Source organism: Rhineura floridana, chromosome 6, assembly GCF_030035675.1.
Source record: "Rhineura floridana isolate rRhiFlo1 chromosome 6, rRhiFlo1.hap2, whole genome shotgun sequence".
Classification (NCBI taxonomy): Eukaryota; Metazoa; Chordata; class Lepidosauria; order Squamata; family Rhineuridae; genus Rhineura; species Rhineura floridana.
Genome location: NC_084485.1, coordinates 11,167,714 through 11,188,217, shown reverse-complemented (window position 1 = coordinate 11,188,217; position 20,504 = coordinate 11,167,714). Strand labels below are relative to the sequence as shown.

General features: G+C 43.0%; 1 protein-coding gene across 1 annotated transcript in view; it reads right to left on the bottom strand.

Moving 5' to 3' along the window:
- Positions 1-20,504, bottom strand: part of MYT1 (myelin transcription factor 1) — a 106,247-nt gene that overhangs the window by 42,406 nt on the left and 43,337 nt on the right. Inside the window, exons 10-11 of the mRNA XM_061630243.1 lie at positions 14,300-14,368; positions 7,038-7,100 (exon numbers count right to left, since the gene is read on the bottom strand). Of these exons, the coding sequence (XP_061486227.1) occupies positions 7,038-7,100; positions 14,300-14,368 (132 nt within the window). The remainder of the gene's footprint in view (positions 1-7,037; positions 7,101-14,299; positions 14,369-20,504) is intronic.

Sequence of the window (20,504 nt, the reverse complement as noted above, 5' to 3'; positions counted from 1 at the left end):
GGAAACTGTGAGTTTAGCTATTGCCTGGGGTCAACAAATCTTGTCAATCACAAACCTAACTTCACTTATTGGCTAAAACCCTGAAAGGGCAGGGATTAGAGCAGCATGTACTAACAGACATTGCGGGGGGCTGCGGCTGACATTTTGGTTTATATCTTTTGATCCAAACCACCTAGAAACTTAATTTTTTAAAAAAAATGAAAGCTAAGAGTCTGGAGATTAAGGTGAGTCACCTGGAGACCCGGAGAGGACCTGCTAAAACCAGAGTCTCTGGGCAAAAACCAGATACCTCTTGGCTAATAAAAGCTAGCAGGGATGGAACAGCTGGCTGGGCCAGGGAAGTGATTAATGCCTCTCTGCGAGAGGAGGGACCACTCCTGAAGACACCCTCCCTGGACCCAGAAAATCTTAATAACTATAGGCAGGCAGCAAATGTTCCATTCCTGGGCAAGGTCCTGGAACGAGTGGTTGCAGGCCGGCTCCAGACACTCTTGGATGAGACCGATTATCTGGATCCATTTCAGTCGGGTTTCAGGCCTGGTTTTGGCACGGAAACAGCCTTGGTCGCTCTGTATGATGACTTTTGTCAGGAGAGAGACAGGGGGAGTGTGACTCTGTTGATTCTCCTTGATCTCTCAGCTGCTTTCGATACCATCGACCATGGTATCCTTCTGGGGAGACTGGCTGAGTTGGGAGTGGGAGGTACTGCATTGTGGTGGTTCCACTCCTACTTGGCAGGTTGCCTCCAGAAGGTGGTGCTTGGGGAACATTACTCGGCACCCTGGACTCTCCATCATGGGGTTCCGCAGGGGTCAGTTCTGTCCCCCATGCTGTTCAACATCTACATGAAACCGTTGGGTGCAGTCATCTGGAGCTTCGGGGTGCATTGCCATCAGTATGCTGATGACACGTAGCTCTATTTCTCCTTTTCATCTTCAGGTGAGGCTGTCAATGTGCTGAACCGGCGCCTGGCTGCAACAATGAACTGGATGAGGGCTAATAAACTGAGGCTCAATCCAGACAAGACTGAGATGCTGCTAGTGGGTGGTTCTTCTGACCAGATGGTGGATGTCCAACCTGTCCTGGATGGGGTTGCACTCCCCCTGAAGGAGCAGGTTCGTAGCTTGGGGGTTCTCCTAGAACCATCTCTGTCACTTGAGGCTCAGGTAGCCTCGGTGGCATGGAGTGCCTTCTACCAGCTTTGGTTGGTGGCCCAACTACGTCCCTATCTGGATAGGGATAACCTGGCTTCAGTTGTCCATGCTCTGGTAACCTCCAAATTAGATTACTGCAATGCACTCTACGTGGAGTTGCCTTTGAAGACGGTTCGGAAACTGCAGCTTGTGCAAAATGCAGCGGCCAGATTGGTAACAGGGACCAGACGGTCCGAACATATAACACCGATTCTGGCCCGCTTGCATTGGCTGCCTGTATGTTTCCGAGCTCGATTCAAGGTGCTGGTTTTGACCTATAAAGCCTTACACGGCTTGGGACCACAATACCTGATGGAATGCCTCTCCCGATACGAACCCACCCGTACACTACGTTCAAGATCAAAGGCCCTCCTCTGGGTGTCTACTCCAAGGGAAGCTCAGAGGGTGGCAACAAGGGAGAGGGCCTTCTCAGTGGTGGCCCTCAAATTATGGAATGATTTCCCTGATGTGTTGTGCCTGTTATCTTTTCGGAGCCAGGTCAAGACTCTCCCAGGCATTTTAGCATGTGTTTTAAATTGTTTTTATATTGTTTTAAAATTTAAAATTGTGTTTTAAATTGTTTTTAAAATATGTGTTTTAAATTGTATATTTGTTTTAATGTTTTTGATTGCTGTAAACCGCTCAGAGAGCTTTGGCTATGGGGCGGTATACAAGTGCAATAAATAAATAAATACCTGGCAACCCTAGTGCTGACTGAGGTGATCCTGACCTTCACTGATTCCTCCCAGTTGTTACAGAAAAGGGTGGCTTTTCATATCCCACCCTCCACCCTGCCAAAAAGGCCCACAGCGGGTAGCAACACTTTAAAACAGAAGTAACAATGAAAATAAAAGTTCATAAGAAATGAGAATATCTTAGTGGGGGGAATATTCCCTGAAATATTTCTGGCACCATATTGCAACTTTTCTCTTCATTGCATCCCCCACTTTCAGTCCCTATTCTCTCCTCAGCAGGTTTTCCTTTCTCTACTTTCCCCCTTAGCTGATAATAGTGGGCATTCCCAGCTTTAAAAACTCTCAAGCCATTCATTTTCTTTTCACAATCCCCTCCCTGAAGTGAGCAAGATTTATTTTCATTTTATTACATTTGTATTCCACCTTTCCTCCAAGGATCTTAAGGTGGCATACAGGGTTCTTCCTCTCCTCATTTTATCCTTACAAAAACTCTGTGAGGTAGTTAGGCAGAGAGACAGTGACTGGCCCAAGGTTATCTGGTGAGTTTCATGGTCAAGTTGGCATATGAACCTGTCTAGCAGGATGGAAACTCAACTTGGCTGGGAGGCCTTAGGAAACAGAACCAGGTGAGCACAATAAGGGTTTTTGTTTTTATGTCTCCTTCCTCTGCCCCATGAATCCCTTGGCCTTCAGTAATGAGATGACCACTTGACTAACCACAGTCACATACATTGTTAAATCACTAAGAACTGTAGCTCCGTGAAGAGAATAGGAGTCTCTTAATATCTCTCAGTAGCTAGGGTTGCCAGATCTTGGCCTGAGACTGATCCTGTATCTTTAGAAGAGAAAGTCAGCCAAGTGCAGGTGTTCTTGCAACACTGTAATGGGAAAAACCACAAGGTGGAATCCTCCCTTCCTCCTGCACAACTTTTAAAGATACAGAAGACCTCTTGGTTGCCAGGTCCAGCCTCCAAGAGGTCTTTTGTATCTTTAAAAGTTGTGCAGGGGGAAGGGAGAATTCCACCTTGTGGTCTTTCCCATTACAATGTTGCAAGAACACTTGCACTTGGCTGACTTTCTCTTTTCCTAAAGATACAGGATCAGTCTCAGGCCCTGAACCTGGCAACCCTACTCAGTACCCTTCACAAACTACACTTCCCAGGATTCTCTGGGGGAAGCCATGACTGCTTAAAGTGGAATAACAGTGGAATAAATGTGTGGTGTGAATGGGCCCTAGGCCTCCTCTGGGTCATTTTTCTAGGCCCTGCCCTCCTGCACTCCCAAGGTCTCAGGTCCATCTCAAGCTGCCAAACAGAATCCAACACATATCTGTGCCCATCTTCCATCATGTGCCCTTGGTCTTGCCTCCAGTGCCCTCTCTTTCTCCCCTGAGAGGCTATTTCTAGAGTCCCTTCCCTCACTTGCTCTCCCTCATAGACTAGTGTGGCCAGTTATGCATTGCCAAAAATAGCAAAGCTGCATATCAGCAAAGAGGGTGCCAATTTGCATTACATTTGCATATGGTAATGTTTATGGATTGACACAAATTTAGAAATAATTGCTATCATTTAAATAGAAATACAATACATTCCCCCCACCCACCCATAGTGGGAAAGACAACCAGATGACTTGTGCACTTGCCTGCACAGTCTGCTAACCTGGTGCTGCTAACGATGGGCAACCTCAAGTCCCCTCCTAGCCCCTTATCTTTAAGCAAGACTTGGAGTGGACACCTCTGAAACAGAGGATCCCTTAAAATAGAGGCTTGTCCTCTGACGTCCCTTCAAAATAAAGGACTGTCTCCTGTAAAGTAGAACACATGGCCACCCTAGATGTGATGTGGGGCATAGGTGCTGATCAGTTTTAAATCTTGGCAGTGCCAGTGGAGTGGGTTGTGATCAGCTCAGGGACTGCATCAGAGTTCAGCACATGCATGCTTACTGAGGGAAAAGATAAATGTCACATCTGAGCTCTTCACTTCCTCTAAAAGCTAGTTTATTTGTGAGGGATGACTGATATGCCTGGGTTTGAGAAAGGGAAATTGTCAGGGCTGTGGTAGCAATGTTGCTTCGATCAAGGCACTTTCCTGAGGTGAAATGGTATCTCTGGGGGGAGGGGGAGGGAAATAATACACCTCCACAGAAAAGGCTTAGGCTTAGTGCGGGATATGTTTATATGGATGGCTGCTCAAGCTAAAAACATGACCTGAGGTACCTGAGAGATCAGAGTAGGCTGTGGGTCACTCTCTGGATGTAAAAAAATGGAAAGTCCTGAGGTAAACTTAAGTGTGTCAGCATCACAAGGCCTGGCCAGTCAAGACTTAGTGAAGGGAGAAAAAGTATCATGATATTTATAGAGGTTGTTGCTGTTTACTGCTTCACCCTCATCCCTGTCCAGTTCATCTTTCGTTTGGCTTGTGACCATTCCCTTTGCCTCCCTGTTGCCCCAAATAGTCCATCTGGAATCTGTTTCCAGAACCTCAGTATTCTCAATTTTTGCTCACAACTCTCACACAAGGGAGGGAAACCTTATCCAAAGCTGTTTCCTCTCTCGTCTTTCTCTCACAGCAGGACATAAGCCACTCCACCTCAGGAAAGTTCCTCAAAGCAACATAGCAGCCATGTTCTGTGGCAATAGTTAATCTATGGAATTTGCTCGCAGAAGAGGCACCAACTTGGATGGCTTTAAAAAGAGAATTAGACAAATTCATGGAGGATAATGCTATCAGTGGCTACTAACCATGATGGCTATGCTCTGCCTACATTACTGGAGGCAGTATGCGTCTGAAAACCAGTTGCTGGAAACTGGAAGAGGGAAGAGTGCTCTTGAACTCAGACCCTGCTTTTGGGCTTCCCATGGGCATTTGCCTGACCACTGCAGGGCTGACCCCAGGCATGCCGGGGCCCTTGGGCATCAGCTTTCCCTGGGCCCTGGTGTGTGCGCGCGCACGCGCATGCATATGCACACGCCCCCCCACGCCCCCATCTGTCGCCTGTCTTTTAGCATTGCCATTAACCAAGATGGCGGCCACAGTTTCCCTAAGGGGATGAAGCCTCCGCTGCCATCTTGGCTGATGGCACGTGTGCGTGATACGCATGTGCATCTCTGCCATCAACCAAAATGGCGGCAGGGGCTTCAGCACTATAGGGAAACCTCGGCCGCCTTCTTCATTAACGGCAATGCTAAAAGGCAGGAGACAGGTGGGGCGAGGGAATGGCGGGCAGGCAGAAGCTCCTGCCTTGTGATCCTTGGCTGCTGCCACAGATCAAGGAAGGTGAGCGGAGGGGCCCTGTAGCTCCAGGGGCCCTTGGGCCAGTGCCCCACCTGGCCACCCTTTAGAACTGGCCCTGCCACTGTGTGAACAGGATGCTGGACTAGATGGCCATTGGCCTGATCCAGCATGCTCTTCTTATGTTCTTAATTTCCGTTTCTCACTTAAGACAGTAGCAAACCCAGACATATCAGTTGCCCCTCATAAATAAACTAGTTTTTAAAGGCATGAGGAGTGCTTCCCCTTCTCTCACTCTCAGCAAAAATCCCCACGATTGGAATTCTCCTTAGTTTCTGTATGAACAAGGAAGATAAGAAGCTGCCTTACACCAAGTCAGAAAATTAGTCCAGTTAGGTCAACACTGACTGGCAGCAGCACTCCAAGATTTCAGCCAGGAATTGTTCCCCACTCTCCTCAGAATCGGGAGATGGCAGGATTGAACCATGGGCCTTTTGCATACAAAGCATGTGCTGTACCACAGAACTACACGGCATGGGACCGCAATACCTGGTGGAACGCCTCTCCCAATACGAACCTACCCGTACACTGCACTCGACATCTAAGGCCCTCCTCCGAGTGCCATCCCATCGAGAAGCTCGGAGGGTGGTGACCAGAACTAGGGCCTTCTCGGTGGTGGCCCCCGAATTGTGGAATAGTCTCCCCAATGAGGTACGCCTGGCGCCGACGCTGCTATCTTTCCGGCGCCAGGTGAAAACCTTTTTATACTCCCAGGCATTTTAAAATGTATCTTAATAATTGTTTTTATCGTGTATTTTAAACAGTATCTTATTATTGTTATATTTTGATGTTGCTTGGTTTTTGTTGTTTGTTGTTTTGATTTTTGATTCTGTTATATTTACTGTATTTATATATTTTGCTTGTTTTATCTTTTATGTACACCGCCCAGAGAGCCTTTTTGGCTTAGGGCGGTATATAAATTAAATAAATAAATAAATAAATAAACTATGACAATCATTCCTCAGATATAATAAACTGCCCTTGGCTGGGGCAACAAGTGTAGAAAGCAGCGAAAGCCTACCCTCTCTCCAGCAAGTCGCCCAGCACACACTCCTAGCTGTAAATACACTAGTAACCAGATAAAAGTGTTTCCATTAGCCACACCTGGAGGGGGAATGGGTTGATCTGCTCATCAGTTCCAAAATCTCTGTGAAACTGAATTAAAAAAAGCACATTCAAACTGCTCCCAATAGGTTTTACAGTAAAAAGGGGTGGAGTTTGACTAGTGTTGTGTGCCCCTGTTTTCAGAAGAGAGAGGTGGAGATGCACTGGAACCAGCAGAACAGTGGGTATGTTTCGCTAGCCATGTTAGGAATGGTGGTCAGTCTGCCCTCTTGAGGAATAATGGGAGCCAAACTTAGATCAGTATTGCAGAATCTTGAATTCTCATACATTTGCACTTGATAATGCAAAATATCTCATATTCTGAATGGGAGGCTCTCAATTCCTGTGTAAATAAATAGTAGGGGATCTTGTACATTTGGCAACACTGCTTTGCCATCTTGTTACTTCAAACACTTTCAGATGTAAATATCTGGAAAGTTTCCATCTTGTGCCAGCATTTTGAGAAATCACTATGGGTTGGAATCAGCACAGACAGCGTTCCCCTCATTGCCCATCTCCACTTCTTATTTCACCTCTCCCCTCAGAATGACCCACTCTTAGCCTTCAGCCTCCAGGTCTGTGCCCGATTCCCCCTCCTCTCAGTGGCTGTCCTCACGCCCTCCCCTCAAAGCCTTTTCTATACTTGCATCTGGCCCTGATCATTTTCTCCCAGACACCTTCCATCTTTATTACTCTTCAATTTCCTCTCATCTCTCTATTCCCCGCTCCCCGCTACCACACACCCACCCAACTCACCTCCTATGTGATGCATAATTTCCTGTTATGTGGCCGGAGCCATCACAGCCGGGTGTTGGGCACCTGCATAATAATAAGAAAAAAAAGAGCAGCTGAGAATTGAAGCTGCACACTGATTTTAACATACAGGTAAATCAACTTCAAGGAAGAACCAAATGACATCAATATAGTTACTACACCCCTGTTTGTCTTCCGATTCCACAGCCAAGCAAGGATACAGTGATTTTGCAGACAGTTGTTTCGTCATGGATGTTTGGGGACCATTTTTTCTTTCTTGAGGTAATAAGGTAGTAATTTGTCAATGAGGATGCTTCAACCCTGATGTGGGTTTCCAGGCAACATGCCAGATGCCCAACTGATCAACCAGGACCACAGAGAACAAAATACAAAACCAGAAGTGGATTCATGTTCTTATTTTCTCTATGCGAGCCAGTGTGATGTAGTGGTTAAGGTGCTGGACTACGACCTGGGAGAGCAGGGTTCGATTCCCCACACAGCCACAAAGCTCACTGGGTCATCTTGGGCCAGTCACTGCCTCTCAGCCTCATAGGAAGGCATTGGTAAACCCCCTCTGAATACCGCTTACCATGAAAATCCTAACCCTGTTCATAGGGTTGCCATAAGTCGGAATCGACTTGAAGGCAGTACATTTACATTTTATGGTTGCACTACAGAATGGAGATGTGAAATGTGGCAAAAATGAGAGGACTAAGAACTGTGCTGGAGTGAAACATTCAACAAATTCCCTGATGTTTATCATGACTGAATTCAAATGTAATTTAAGTAAACTGTTTTTATTCAATGGTACAAAATAGTTTTAGGTAGCAAGCTCTCCTCCAACAGAAACCACCAACAGAACTGGACATTTTTTTCCCCATCAGTAGGAAAAAAGATTTAAAGTTGAAATTTCTGATGCTTTCCTCATCTGCCCTTCTTTTTAGAGATATAGTGCAACAATGGATAGAAGAGAAGACAGACATTGCTGACCTTTTGCCCTGAGATGCAAAATTTGAATTTGGGTTTATTTCTAAATTTCTTCGCTTAAGAGGAGCATGATGCATTCTTCCATCCCCCCATTGCTTCTCCACTGTAATATATATAAATATGTAAACATTTTTGCCACTAATACGTCTTAGTATTAGCTGCTACATCTTTGCATCTCACAGATCATCATGGTTCATCTCACAAGGTGATTTTTTTTGGCTTTATTTATTTATTTATTATTTCAATTTATATACCGCCCTTAGCAGAATAGCTCTCAGGGCGGTGAACAAACAAGATAAAATACAATATATCATAATAAAAATCATAAAAACATATACAAACAAACAACAAAAAAACACTACAAAAACACAATACGACAAAAATTAAAAAATACGGATTAAAATATTAAAATGGTTAAGAAAATTAAAATGCCTGGGAGCATAAAAAGGTCTTTACCTGGCGCCGAAAAGATAGAAGTGTAGGCGCCAGGCGTACCTCTTCAGGGAGGCTGTTCCACAACTCAGGGGCCACCACAGAAAAGGCCCTAGATCTAGTAACCACCCTCCGGGCTTCCCGATGGGTTGGTACTCGGAGGAGGGCCTTAGATTCTGAACGAAGTGAACGGGTAGGTTCGTATCGAGAGAGGCGTTCCACAAAGTATTGAGGTCCCACGCCGTGTAAGGCTTTATAGGTAAGAACCAGCACCTTGAATCTCGCCCGGAAGCAAATAGGAAGCCAGTGCAGACGCGCCAAGACAGGTGTTATATGCGAAGACCGACTGGTCCTCGTCAGTAGTCTGGCAGCTGCGTTCTGCACCAGCTGAAGCTTCCGAATTGTCTTCAAGGGCAGCCCTACGTAGAGCGCATTACAGTAATCCAATCTTGAAGTTACCAGAGCGTGAACAACGGAGGCGAGGTCGTCCCTGTCCAGATGGGGCGTAGTTGGGCTACCAGACGAAGATGGTAAAACGCATTCCGTGCCACCGAGGCCACTTGGGCCTCGAGAGACAGGGAAGAGTCGAGAAGAACCCCCAAACTATGTACCTGTTCCTTCAGGGGGAGTGTAACCCCATCCAGAACAGGGTTAACATCCACCATCTGAGCAGGGAAGGCATTCACCAACAATGTCTCGGTCTTGTCTGGATTGAGTCTCAGTTTATTAGCTCTCATCCAGTCCATTATCGCGGTCAGGCAACGGTTCAGCACATCAACAGACTCACTGAAGAAGATGAAAAGGAGAAATAGAGCTGCGTGTCATCAGCATACTGATGGCAATGCACTCCAAAACTCCTGATGACTGCACCCAGCGGCTGCATGTAGATGTTGAAAAGCATGGGGGACAAAATCGACCCCTGAGGGACTCCGCAATGGAGAGTCCATGGTGTCGAGTGATGTTCCCCAAGCACTACCTTCTGGTGACGATCCGCGAAGTAGGAGCGGAACCACTGCCAAGCAGTGCCCCCGACACCCAACTCCACGAGTCTCCTCAGAAGGATACCATGGTCGATGGTATCAAACGCCGCTTTCACACTTGAACATTGTTGTAAGTCATGGTAGCCAATGAGGGGCCCTCCAGATGTAGATGAAGTAGAAGTCCTATTATCACTGACCTTAGGGGTTGATAGGAATTGCTGTCTAATAATATCTGGAGGGCACTACTTTAGGTACCCATGTTGTAGCAAATGGTGGAATTTGCCCCCAAAGTAGCTACATTTCCCTTTCATACTAATGGTAACCTTTCTCTTTAACAATAATGCTTGATATGGAATAGAAATACTGGTACTTTGTCACTGAACTGTAGCTCGATGAAAAAGATCCCTCCACCACAAATCACTTGTCCAATCTGGGGGGCCTCACAGTTGCTTTTAACTAAAATTAGATCTAATCTTCGATCACCCTTGTCTCCTCTGTTTTGGTCTTCTGTCTTGGCCTCCTGGAGTGCTTGTGGATATCAGATTTCCTGCTCTGAGTTTTGAGAAGTACAGGTAGCTTGTACAGTACTACTGTATGCCAGAGTTTAGTTTTCTGTCTGTGGTGGAAATATTGTTGATATTCCCATCAAGGAGACAATGGCTACGTGCACACTAGCTGAAATGGCTACGTGCACGCTGCACTAAAAAGTAGCAAGACCGTTTTTTGTCTCGGTGTGGTTTGAAACGAACCTGCACCCAGCTGCACACATCTTTATTCTTTGATAGAATACACCCAGCCCCACTGCTGATGTCACAGCTTTTAGGACCGCTCATTGCAAATAGTTTCCATTGGACCCAGTCTTGGAGTTGCAATCAGTTGAAAGACCAAACAGTTTTCAACTGTGAAGCTGGCTTGAAGGGAAAATGTATCAGATCTCAAAAATCCCACATTTTGGAGTAAAAAGGGGTAGAGTATGACAAATATTGTGTGTACATGGATTAAAAAAACAGAGATGGAGAAGCAGTGGGGTCAGTGTAACTGCAGCCACAGGGTAAACAAGGCCCAGTCTTCTTACGCATACTGATGGCATCCCAGATACCCTATAACTATTTTTTCTTACTTTTCCTTTCTTTTCTCTAGGACAATAATCACTTCTGACTCTAAGTGATGTAAACAGGATTCTCTATATTTTATGAAACATTCCACTGCCTCTGATGTGGGTAAGTAAAAGCCTTGTGGCGGAAACCTCAGAATCAGCTAATGCCCCTAGGAATAATATACATTTAGACAGATACATTGAAACAAACTCAGCACTGATCATAAGACAAAATTCTAAACCTTTTCCATTTTCTAAGCATGGGTGTGGGGAGAAATTGAATTTAATTCATTTCACAGTTTCAGGTCTGCTCTTATTTGATCCAAACGCTTCCCCCCATTTCAGCTTTGGAATGAGAAACAGTTGAGTAAGGGCACCCTGGTCTTCCACACTTGAGATGTATATTTTTAGGATCCACCCTATTCTTGTGGTTGTAATTTGTTTTACACTGTTTTTAATGTTATATTTTAAATTGTTGTTACGCACTCTGGAACCTTAGCAGAAGGGTCAGTAATAAATCAAAATGACTACTACTGTTTACTGCTACTACTGCTACTGTTACTAATTCTAAAAATACTCTCTAGAACTATGATAAAATATTGACCATTTTATTACTGTAAAATCTCATTTAGAATCTTGAAGACGGGACATGAGAGACTTGAGAGTAGCAATAATTTGGGGACTCAAATAGGGCACACCCCATTTACACATGAATCACACTCTGCCTCCTTTTGCATACAGTGCTTGCACAACAGCCATTGAACCTCCTCAAACAACTGTTCAGAAGCCTCTAGAGTAATTAACACTTCATTAAGACACCTGGCAGTTCCTGGAGGTTGATTTGCGTTAGGGCCAGTTTACCCCATGCCTGTGTGAAGAACATTGAATGCAAATATCTTACTTGATTTCTCATGATTTGATTAGTCGACATTGGATGACTTGTAGCTGATTGAGTGAACTGACAGCACTGAAAGTATTGTTTGAGGTAATATGACTTGAAATGAAATTTGAGATGAAATTGGCCATGGTGTTTGCATGTGTTCACATATGCAAGTCACTACTTAATGCTGCATTAATGAGCTTGGGGGAGTATGTCATAATCAGGTCTTTTATGAATGAACTGTAATGTGCATAGAATTGTGATCCACTTTGCTTTCCCCTCAGTGTTATTAAATATCCTGCCAAGACATTTTTTGTCTTATTATTATCTTATTATTGATATTTATAAGCTGCTCTGGGAAGCTTTGTCTTGGGCAGAAGAGCAGGGTAAAAAAAAAGACTTTAAATAAATAAATGAATGGGTCATATTTGATGGGAAAAGAACTCTACTGGAAAGAACTTACCTTTCTGGGGAAGTGAGATGTGTTTTTGTTGTTATGTGCCTTCAAGTCGATTACGACTTATGGCGACCCTATGAATCAGTGATCTCCAACAGTATTTGTTATAAACCACCCTGTTCAGCTCTTGTAAGTTCAGGTCTGTGGCTTCCTTTATGGAATAAATCCATCTCTTGTTTGGCCTTCCTCTTTTTCTACTCCCTTCTGTTTTCCCCAGAATTATTGTCTTTTCTAGTGAATCATGTCTTCTCATGATGTGTCCAAAGTATGATAACCTCAGTTTCATCATTTTAGCTTCTAGTGATAGTTCTGGTTTAATTTGTTCTAATACCCAATTATTTGTCTTTTTCTTGGTCCATGGTATCTGCAAAGCTCTCCTCCAACACCACATTTCAAATGAGTTGATTTTTCTCTTATCCGCTTTTTTCACTGTCCAACTTTCACATCCATACATAGAGATTGGGAATACCATGGTCTGAATGACCTTGACTTTAGTGTTCAGTGATATGTGTTTGCATTTGAGGATCTTTTCTAGTTCTCTCATAGCTGCCCTCGCCAGTCCTAGCCTTCTTCTAATTTAACAACATTGGAAGGTGCCAAACAACCAGCTGATATGAACAGCATAACTCTACTAAAAGTAAGTGCCGTTTTGGCACATTCTGGGCTGCAGAAAAGGTCAGCTGAATCTGGTTTTTTAATCATACATTATGGGTGCTTCCAGACAGGGGCTTAATATTGGAAATTGATGGTTCAGATATTGCTAACAGGTTGTTGGCAACATTTTTAAAAAAATCAGAAAGTGGACCTTTGGGTTAAATGAGGAAAAAAATATCGGCTGGCATTTGATGCTGATATTGTGTGGACTCTGCAAAAAAATGTATATGAGCCACACCTATTTCACAATAGACACATTTGTGGAAGCACGTTGTGTTCACGTGCAAAAAAGTTAACATCTGTGGGATTATTCAGGAACAGGACCTTCATTTCTGTAACCTCTAAAAGTACTTTAGGAGTAAATTATCCCATTTTTAATTATATTTTGAAGGCCAAACTCACAAAAATAATTACTTGGAAGTAAGTCTCACCAAATGGTACTTATTTCCAGGGAAGCATGATTATTATTACGATGCATGAATATTTACCATAATACCCCTCTGCTCTACTTTCTAGAGAAAGTATTCAGCATCTCTGTAGTAAACCAAGCATAGCTACTCCTTTGTTCTGTGCTTCTGGTCACTCCTCACCTTACCTTTTGTCTCTGAACTAATTCACACGAGCACATTTTAGATCCAGTCTCCATTCATACTATTACTCCCTAGTTTGCCTAGACAGAATATTAATGAGGTACACAAGCCCTTCAACCACTCCAGCACCAGCCTACTTCCAATTTAGTACACCATGACAAATATTTTATACATACCATTAATGATGGAATAGTAGGAGTGAAAGGACTGGATGGCTGTTTCAACCAAGTGAATATTCAGTCCAGGTCCAGGCTGACCTCCCACCCACCCAGCAGGAAAAGTCACAATGGATAAAAATGAGCCCCCAAAGTAGCCATGTCAATTGACCCACACACAAGTGTTAAAGCAACCGTTCACATGAAGTAACCATTACTGTGAATGTGAAAATTGGACTGACAGAAGTACAACTGAATTACTGATTTTCCTGGATTGCTGGAGACAGGTAGATTCATGCTTGAAAAATGAATGAGTTCATTTTCTCTTAAATCCCCAATAAAATTATACTTCTACAAACAGAACTCCTAAAAGTTAACATATGACTTAAATGCAATTAATGAGCAGTCATGAATTTACTTTAGTTAATACAACAAGAAAAGCAGTATCTTCTTTAGATGGGAGAACTGGTGCAACCTTTCAGGCCTCACAAAGCTATTCCTCAGGCACGAGAGGAAGAGGAAAGGCCCCTGTTTGATGAAGAACTTGTAAGTTTGGAGAAATTCTCCATCACAAACCACTGTTGGTTTGAAACCAGTAACATCACTCTTTTCTCAGCCTGTGGCAGATAGTTTATCAATCTGTCTAAAAAAAGAATGATTTTTTTTAATCCAAGGAAATTTTCGGCAATGTTGCAATCTCTAAAAGACCATTGAGAAAGAAGTGGGAGGAAAAAAGAGATAACATATCTCCAGGATGGCCAATGAAAAACAAAATCTGCCTGGAGTTCAAAGGAATATATGCATATAAAAGTTCCAAGCCAATGTTTTCTACCAGCAGTTGAATACCACTCTTTGACGTGTTATGTGTCTCCCACCTCAATATTGTCCATTTGCCATGGCAGTTCAAGACAAGTTTCACTCACAGGCAGATTTCTTATTAGCCTTTTCTGACGGAAAAGTGCAGGGAAAAGAAAGAAAAAGCCAGAGTGGTAGCGAAAAGGACAGAGAGAAATTCAAGTTTAGCGCAAACATACTTGAGGTCAGCAGAGTGGGCAGCCATGAGATTTCTGAGGCTCTTGTCAGCAAGAGGGCAACCAGAAAGGCTGAAAAAGAAGAGATGGAATATTTGGGTAAGCTAAAAAAAAAAAAAAAGTAGGGAAGGTAAAAGAAAGGGGAGGAGGGAATAGAACCAAAGTATCCACACTAATTTTTTTTAAAAGAGAGATCTTTAAGAGACTGTCAGAGCCTGAAAGAGTAGGGTAGGTAAGGTCAACTAACCTGCGGTGAGAAGCATAATTCCCCGTGATGTGTCCGCTGCCATCACAGCCTGGGGTAGGGCAACTGAACAAAAATAATTATGGGGAAAAAAACGTGAGTGGCAAAAAAAATTAAAGAAACCAGTAAGATTCATGCATATGTAAAAAAATTTAAAAAGATAAAAAGGGAGAAGAAAATCCTTCTTCTGGAGAAACTGGGGACAAAAATTACCAAAGAGCTCATAGGGATTTTTAGGAGTTCAATCATGCTTCTTGTAAGCACCTTTATAGAGACGGCCATGTTCCTTTCATTAGGAAATTTGGCATATTGTCAGCAGTATGTGTTTTTATACAACTATGTACATTGCACATAGAGTGCAAAAGCATCCTTAGGCGGAAAGTAATTCATTGATTGCCATGTTAAGGGCATCCCCACCACCCTGGTTAAAAAAAAAAAATCAATGTGCATTGATTTTCACAGCTTTGGACAGAATATTTGAAGGACTGTCTATATCCATATATACCATACACTAAATCTTCAGTAAATGATCATCTGAGGTGAGGCAGGTGGAAGTGGTGGCATGCCAACTGTGGAAAACTTTCCCCAGAAAGATTCTTCTAGTGCCTATCTATAATGTTACCTTTTTGGCACCAGGCAAAGAACAATTTATTTTTCAGCCTTAAGTTTTAATTCAGTTGATTATTTTTATTTACACTTACTTGATATCTCCTGCTTTGTTAGTTTTTATGTTTTATTAGTGTTGTTATTTTAGCTGTTTTGCTATGTTTGTTTTTCCTTTTCATGCAAACTGTCCTGGGACATGATTGGAAGGCAGTTTATGAATGTCCATAATTTATTTGTTAATACTGACTGGTGTTTGCTTTTAAACCAATGAAGAAGCTCAGAAGTATGCCAGTGCAAGTGTGCAGTAGGATTTGCAGGGCTTGCTCCCTGCTTGCCCATATGGATAAAGTTGGGATGCCAGGCAGGCACTTGTCCTGTCCTGTAGTCAGCCAAATGCCAACAGTGGTCAGCCAAATGCTCTGGGCAGTTTATACACACACACAAGGCATGAGAGCAACAGCATTGCCCTATGGTTTGTTCTCAGGATTCAGAGATCAAGTTCCTCTGAACATGGAGGTTGTTTAGCTGATGTGGTTGACAGGAGGGGCTTGAATGGACAAGTAAGGGCAGGAGCAGGTAGTAGGTTGCAATTTGGGTAGGTGGAGCTGAGGGAAGGCATCATAAGAGTAGCTTGGTAGGAATGATGAGACTTGAGTGAATCCAGAAGTATGAGCAAATCTGGCAGTTTCTGGCCTCTTTGCAAGAGCAGCACTTGCTCTATGTAAGCCAGATTCCATCTTCACCCAGGTGCCCTTTGATCGTGGCTCATATATACGCATAGGTCCTCTTCTCCTTACATGCTACTTAGTGGTGGCAGTTGGGTTTTGCGCTGTGCATCACCACAAGGGCTGCTGGTGATCTTTGCAATCATAAGGACTAGAAGTTTGCAGCAGCACTACTTCACAGTGCCACGGCAGCTAAAACCAATCCATTGGATTGGGCTGCATTGAAACAACAGTGTTGCAGGTATCCTAGAATTTTCCACTTCTTCCAGCAGTTTTGGAATCTGCCAAAAGGTTTATTCTTCTTTTTTGCATTTCCAAATGCCACCAAATCTGTAATTTCAAATTTGCAAAAAGTCCTACAACATCTTTTTTAGAATTTCTGCATTTTTTTAAAAAATCAGCCTTTAATACAACCTTTTAAAATGACAAGTATGAAAATAAATTACAGCTTGATTTCATTGTGTATGCGTTAAAAAAATTAAATTTTTTTATAAAATTATTTGTATCCCCTCAAAAGATCCCCTTAGGTATCGTACAACATTATAATTGCAGAGCACAAAAATTAATTAATCAATTCTACAACATCTTGAAGAGTTCACTCGAGTAAAAGTGGCAATTTCTATAAGTTCCAGTACGTAAATCTTTGATATCTTTGCAGTTCATAAGATTTTGATTTCAGTGTACCTTTTTTTACCAGGGTATTTTGGGGCAAAGTGCCTAAGAGCGTGATTGAGCCAGTATCTCTTCGGAAGCAGAGATGTCTGGTTATGTGCTTGAATTCAGCTGGGTTTCAAAATACAGATAAATATAGTATTTTTAAAGAAAATGAATGTGTACCTTTTGCATGCATACCATATACAATGTAATTTTTTATAGCAAGTCATGAAGAGTGAAACACTAGATGTGATGTTGATAGGGTTCAACCCTACTCCTGCCAGTGAAGTGAAGGACTGTAATTAGGGATGGACAGATGCATTAAAGTCCATCCCACTTCTTGGAGGGGGTGGGACTAAGACTATCTTGTTCTAATTCTGGGCAGACTCTTAACAGGAACTCCTTAAAAATCTGCCTGGAAAGACACACTTTAAAAATGCATTTCCTCTGTCCCCCTCTTCTATTTTTCCTTTCGAACTTCTAAAAGAGAGTATCTTACCCACCTGCACATAGTCTGAAAGGCTGACATGCGGGACTCCTTGCCACTACGTGCTTTGAATGCACAAAGAAGTCCCCCTGGGAGCAATGGGACCTGATGATGATCCATTGCTCTCAGAAGGAATAGTACAGAAAACAAATGGTTGCCCCCACATTGGGGGCCTCCTCTCTCTTTCCATTTTTGTAAAAAGCAACTGTGGGAAGGAGTAATTTGGATCAGGATTGTGGTGCTTGAAGAGGTGGAGTTTAACCCTTTTCATCTGCACCATTTTGCCTGACGAAAATCAACAGACCCAAAACTGCTTTTTTGCCCTCTGTGACAAAGCCCAACCCCCTTCCATAACATATCTCTAGACATAACATCTGTCTGCCTAGGCATGCCCAGACATCTGTAAGCAACAGAATCTGCATCATTTCACATCCTTCACTTCATCATCACCTCTCCCCACGATTCAGCAAACTGTTACTGTAACTTAGGAACATGCGGCAAACACCTGAAAGATGCATGGTCACTTCATACTAGAAATGGGGGAGAAATTCGATTAAGTTTGCATTTAAAGCTGAATTTCCCAATTTTGCACTTCCCGAAACAATATGAGAACTGAAACACAGTCATCCTTCAAAATTTGTACTTATCTGAATTTTGTGATGCAGTTCTCCAGCGAAAAACAAACCACAAATTGCTGAATTTAAGATTGGAAAAATGAAAAACCAAGAGAACCAAAATTGACAGACCTTTCCATCCCTGCTACATACTATCTGATTGGAGCATTTGAATTCCTACCTCTTCTTGGGGAGTTTGCCATCCTCCATAGAAATATCCTGGATTCCCAAATTCTCTTTGTTGAGGGTCTGACTTTCCACCCACAGAAGAAACGCAAGTGAGTTGGGTCCCCCCCCAATTACAGTGTAGCTACTTCATTATATGTTTTATGTTCTTAAAAATAACTGACCATCTATGTATCTACCTCTGCTTGGTTCTTAAACAAATGCACTAACTGGAACTCTGGTGGTGATTAAGTTTGTTTGGATAGCCTGGACTGGTTTTACTCAACTAGGCTGCTTGGAGCACATGGTAACCTGATTCCATGGTAACCTGACTGCATGGAGTCTAAAGGAAGCCCTGTAAAAAGGCCTGTTCTTCAGAAGCACAGTGGGTAAGCCTGAATTGGTCCTATGTTCAGGCCAAGGTTTAAAAATGTGGATGCTTACGCAAAGGGCGTCTTCCAGCCTGTCCTATCTCACAGGAAGCTAGTTATGTTTGAACCCATTTTTCACAACATGTTAAGGACAGCTCGCATCCAACTGTATGTTTTTCCAAATATGGAAAATAGCAGCTGTGGGTTGGGGAGTGGGGGCAATTTTTGTTGAGAAAATAGCATAGGAGGGAAATATTTAACCCCCACTCTGCAAGTGTTGTCTGAATGGCTGCCATCCATGGCTACATTTTAAAAAAATAAAAAAGAGACAGATCTGATAATGGAGCCTAAAGGTCACATCTAGCTCGGCCCTCAGATTTCTTGCCCTTCTCTTTCCAAAGTTTGTAGACAGGGATACCCTATGCCTGACAGCTGTGATTCCCAGTCCTGGGGGTGGGTGGGGATCAATTATAAAATGCAGCATTTTAGAGCATTCAAAGTGTTCCTGTTATCTCAGAACTTTAAAATAACCATGTATAGCAGGTTATCTTCCAAATATTGCTGGAAGTGAGTGGGTAAGACTGAGACTGAAAGACTGCGGCTTGTCCAAGTCTATCCACCCAATGGGATTGTGACTATGGTGAGATTTAAAGCAGAAGCTCACAGCTAACATTTTAAGCTATTTCACTGCAGCAAAAAGGTAACCTTTCTAAATGGTCTTATAATTCACATTAGAAATAATAGTGCCAGTGATTTGAGTTAGAAGGAGAGCATGAAAAAATAGGGTGTGATGGAAAATCCATCTATTCAAGGCCACTTTGGGGCAGCTCCCAAGGCCTGAGAACTCTGGCAGGGTACACTAGCGCTAACACCCATTTTGGCCCTCCTGCCTATCTGTCCTCCTGGACATGGGTTTATTTGGTGGCACCAAATAAGATGGCCACCATTTTCTCCCAATTTCTCCAAATGCCACAGAATGCCTAATGTAGCTTCACTCCAGGACATACTTGGAAATTAAAATAGCAGGTGGCTTTCTAGATTCATCTGCTGCTGCCAATAAACCCTTATCTGGGGTCATGGGGAAACCCCCTCAAAACTGGCTCTGGCTCTGTACCTCTCTCTGGAGCCTGTAGCAAGCCACCACTACTGAATAGCAGAGAAATGTGCTGGGTGGAGTGAGGCAGATTACAAGCCACTGCTGGGCCAGAAATAGTAATGAAGACAAGCCCATCCACCACCACCACCAGATCAATGGGAAGAGGCAAGGATGGTGGAGAGCCAGGAAGAGCCAGGGACTCTTTGAAACTGCACCCTTTTCTATGCATTTCTCAAGCGTCTAAGGATCAGCACATTGATGGACACGCCTATTGCTTTGAAATCTTTGGATTCAGGAAGGACTGCTTTGCCACTGCTGTAAGCTAACAGACCTCTTTGAGAAGCCAACCTGGCAATTATGATGGTGTCTCTAGATCCTGGTGAGTTTCCCTGCAGAAATATGATACTTCTCTTTCCATGACATGTTATTGCACACTGAGTGGCCCCAGGCTGAGTCAACAAAGTCTCCCTTCTCACGGGTTAGATAGGAGCAAAGTGATGTCAGTCTTGAGATAATGGCTCAGGAGATCCTGGATGGTACATTTATCTCCCAGCTGTATAGTTTCTAAGGTTAGTGTAAGGGTCCATTGACCAGCTATGTCCAGCCCTAGGACCTCAAGCATGGGAGGCTGTGAAGAGACCTTCAGGTGGGGGGAATTCACCACATTATCCTTAAGATTAATAAACCCCAAATTTAATCCCAGTCCTAGTTCTGCCCTCATAATCACTAAGGTTAGGTTTGAAGAAACACCATTCCACACTTTCAGGACATTAATATTGCTAAGCATGGAAGCATTGGGATGTTTTTGTTACTGGGTTTTTAGAAACATATATTTGTTTTTATTTTATACATAACCTTCAATAAAAAGATAAATCACTTGTTTACTATCCATGATATAAGGAAAAATCAAAATATCATAAATGAAGATTTACATCTGGTTTGTAAAAACCTATGCCTTATTTACCAAATGCGGACACAAAACAAAACCCAGTGTTTTGATATTATTATATCATGCAATTAATTAGATATTATGCTACTCATTTAGAAAATTTGGGGGAGCTTTTAAGAATCTTAGGATTTAAGGAACCTGTGCCCCCCGCCCTCAGTTTTGAACTGCTTGCAGATGATAGTATGTGTATGTGCATGTGCTGGTGACATAACATTTTCCCATTCTGTATCTAAGATTTTACTCACAAAATGTGAGTTTGAGAGAACAAAAAACGTGTAAAATGTAAATAGCCATTTT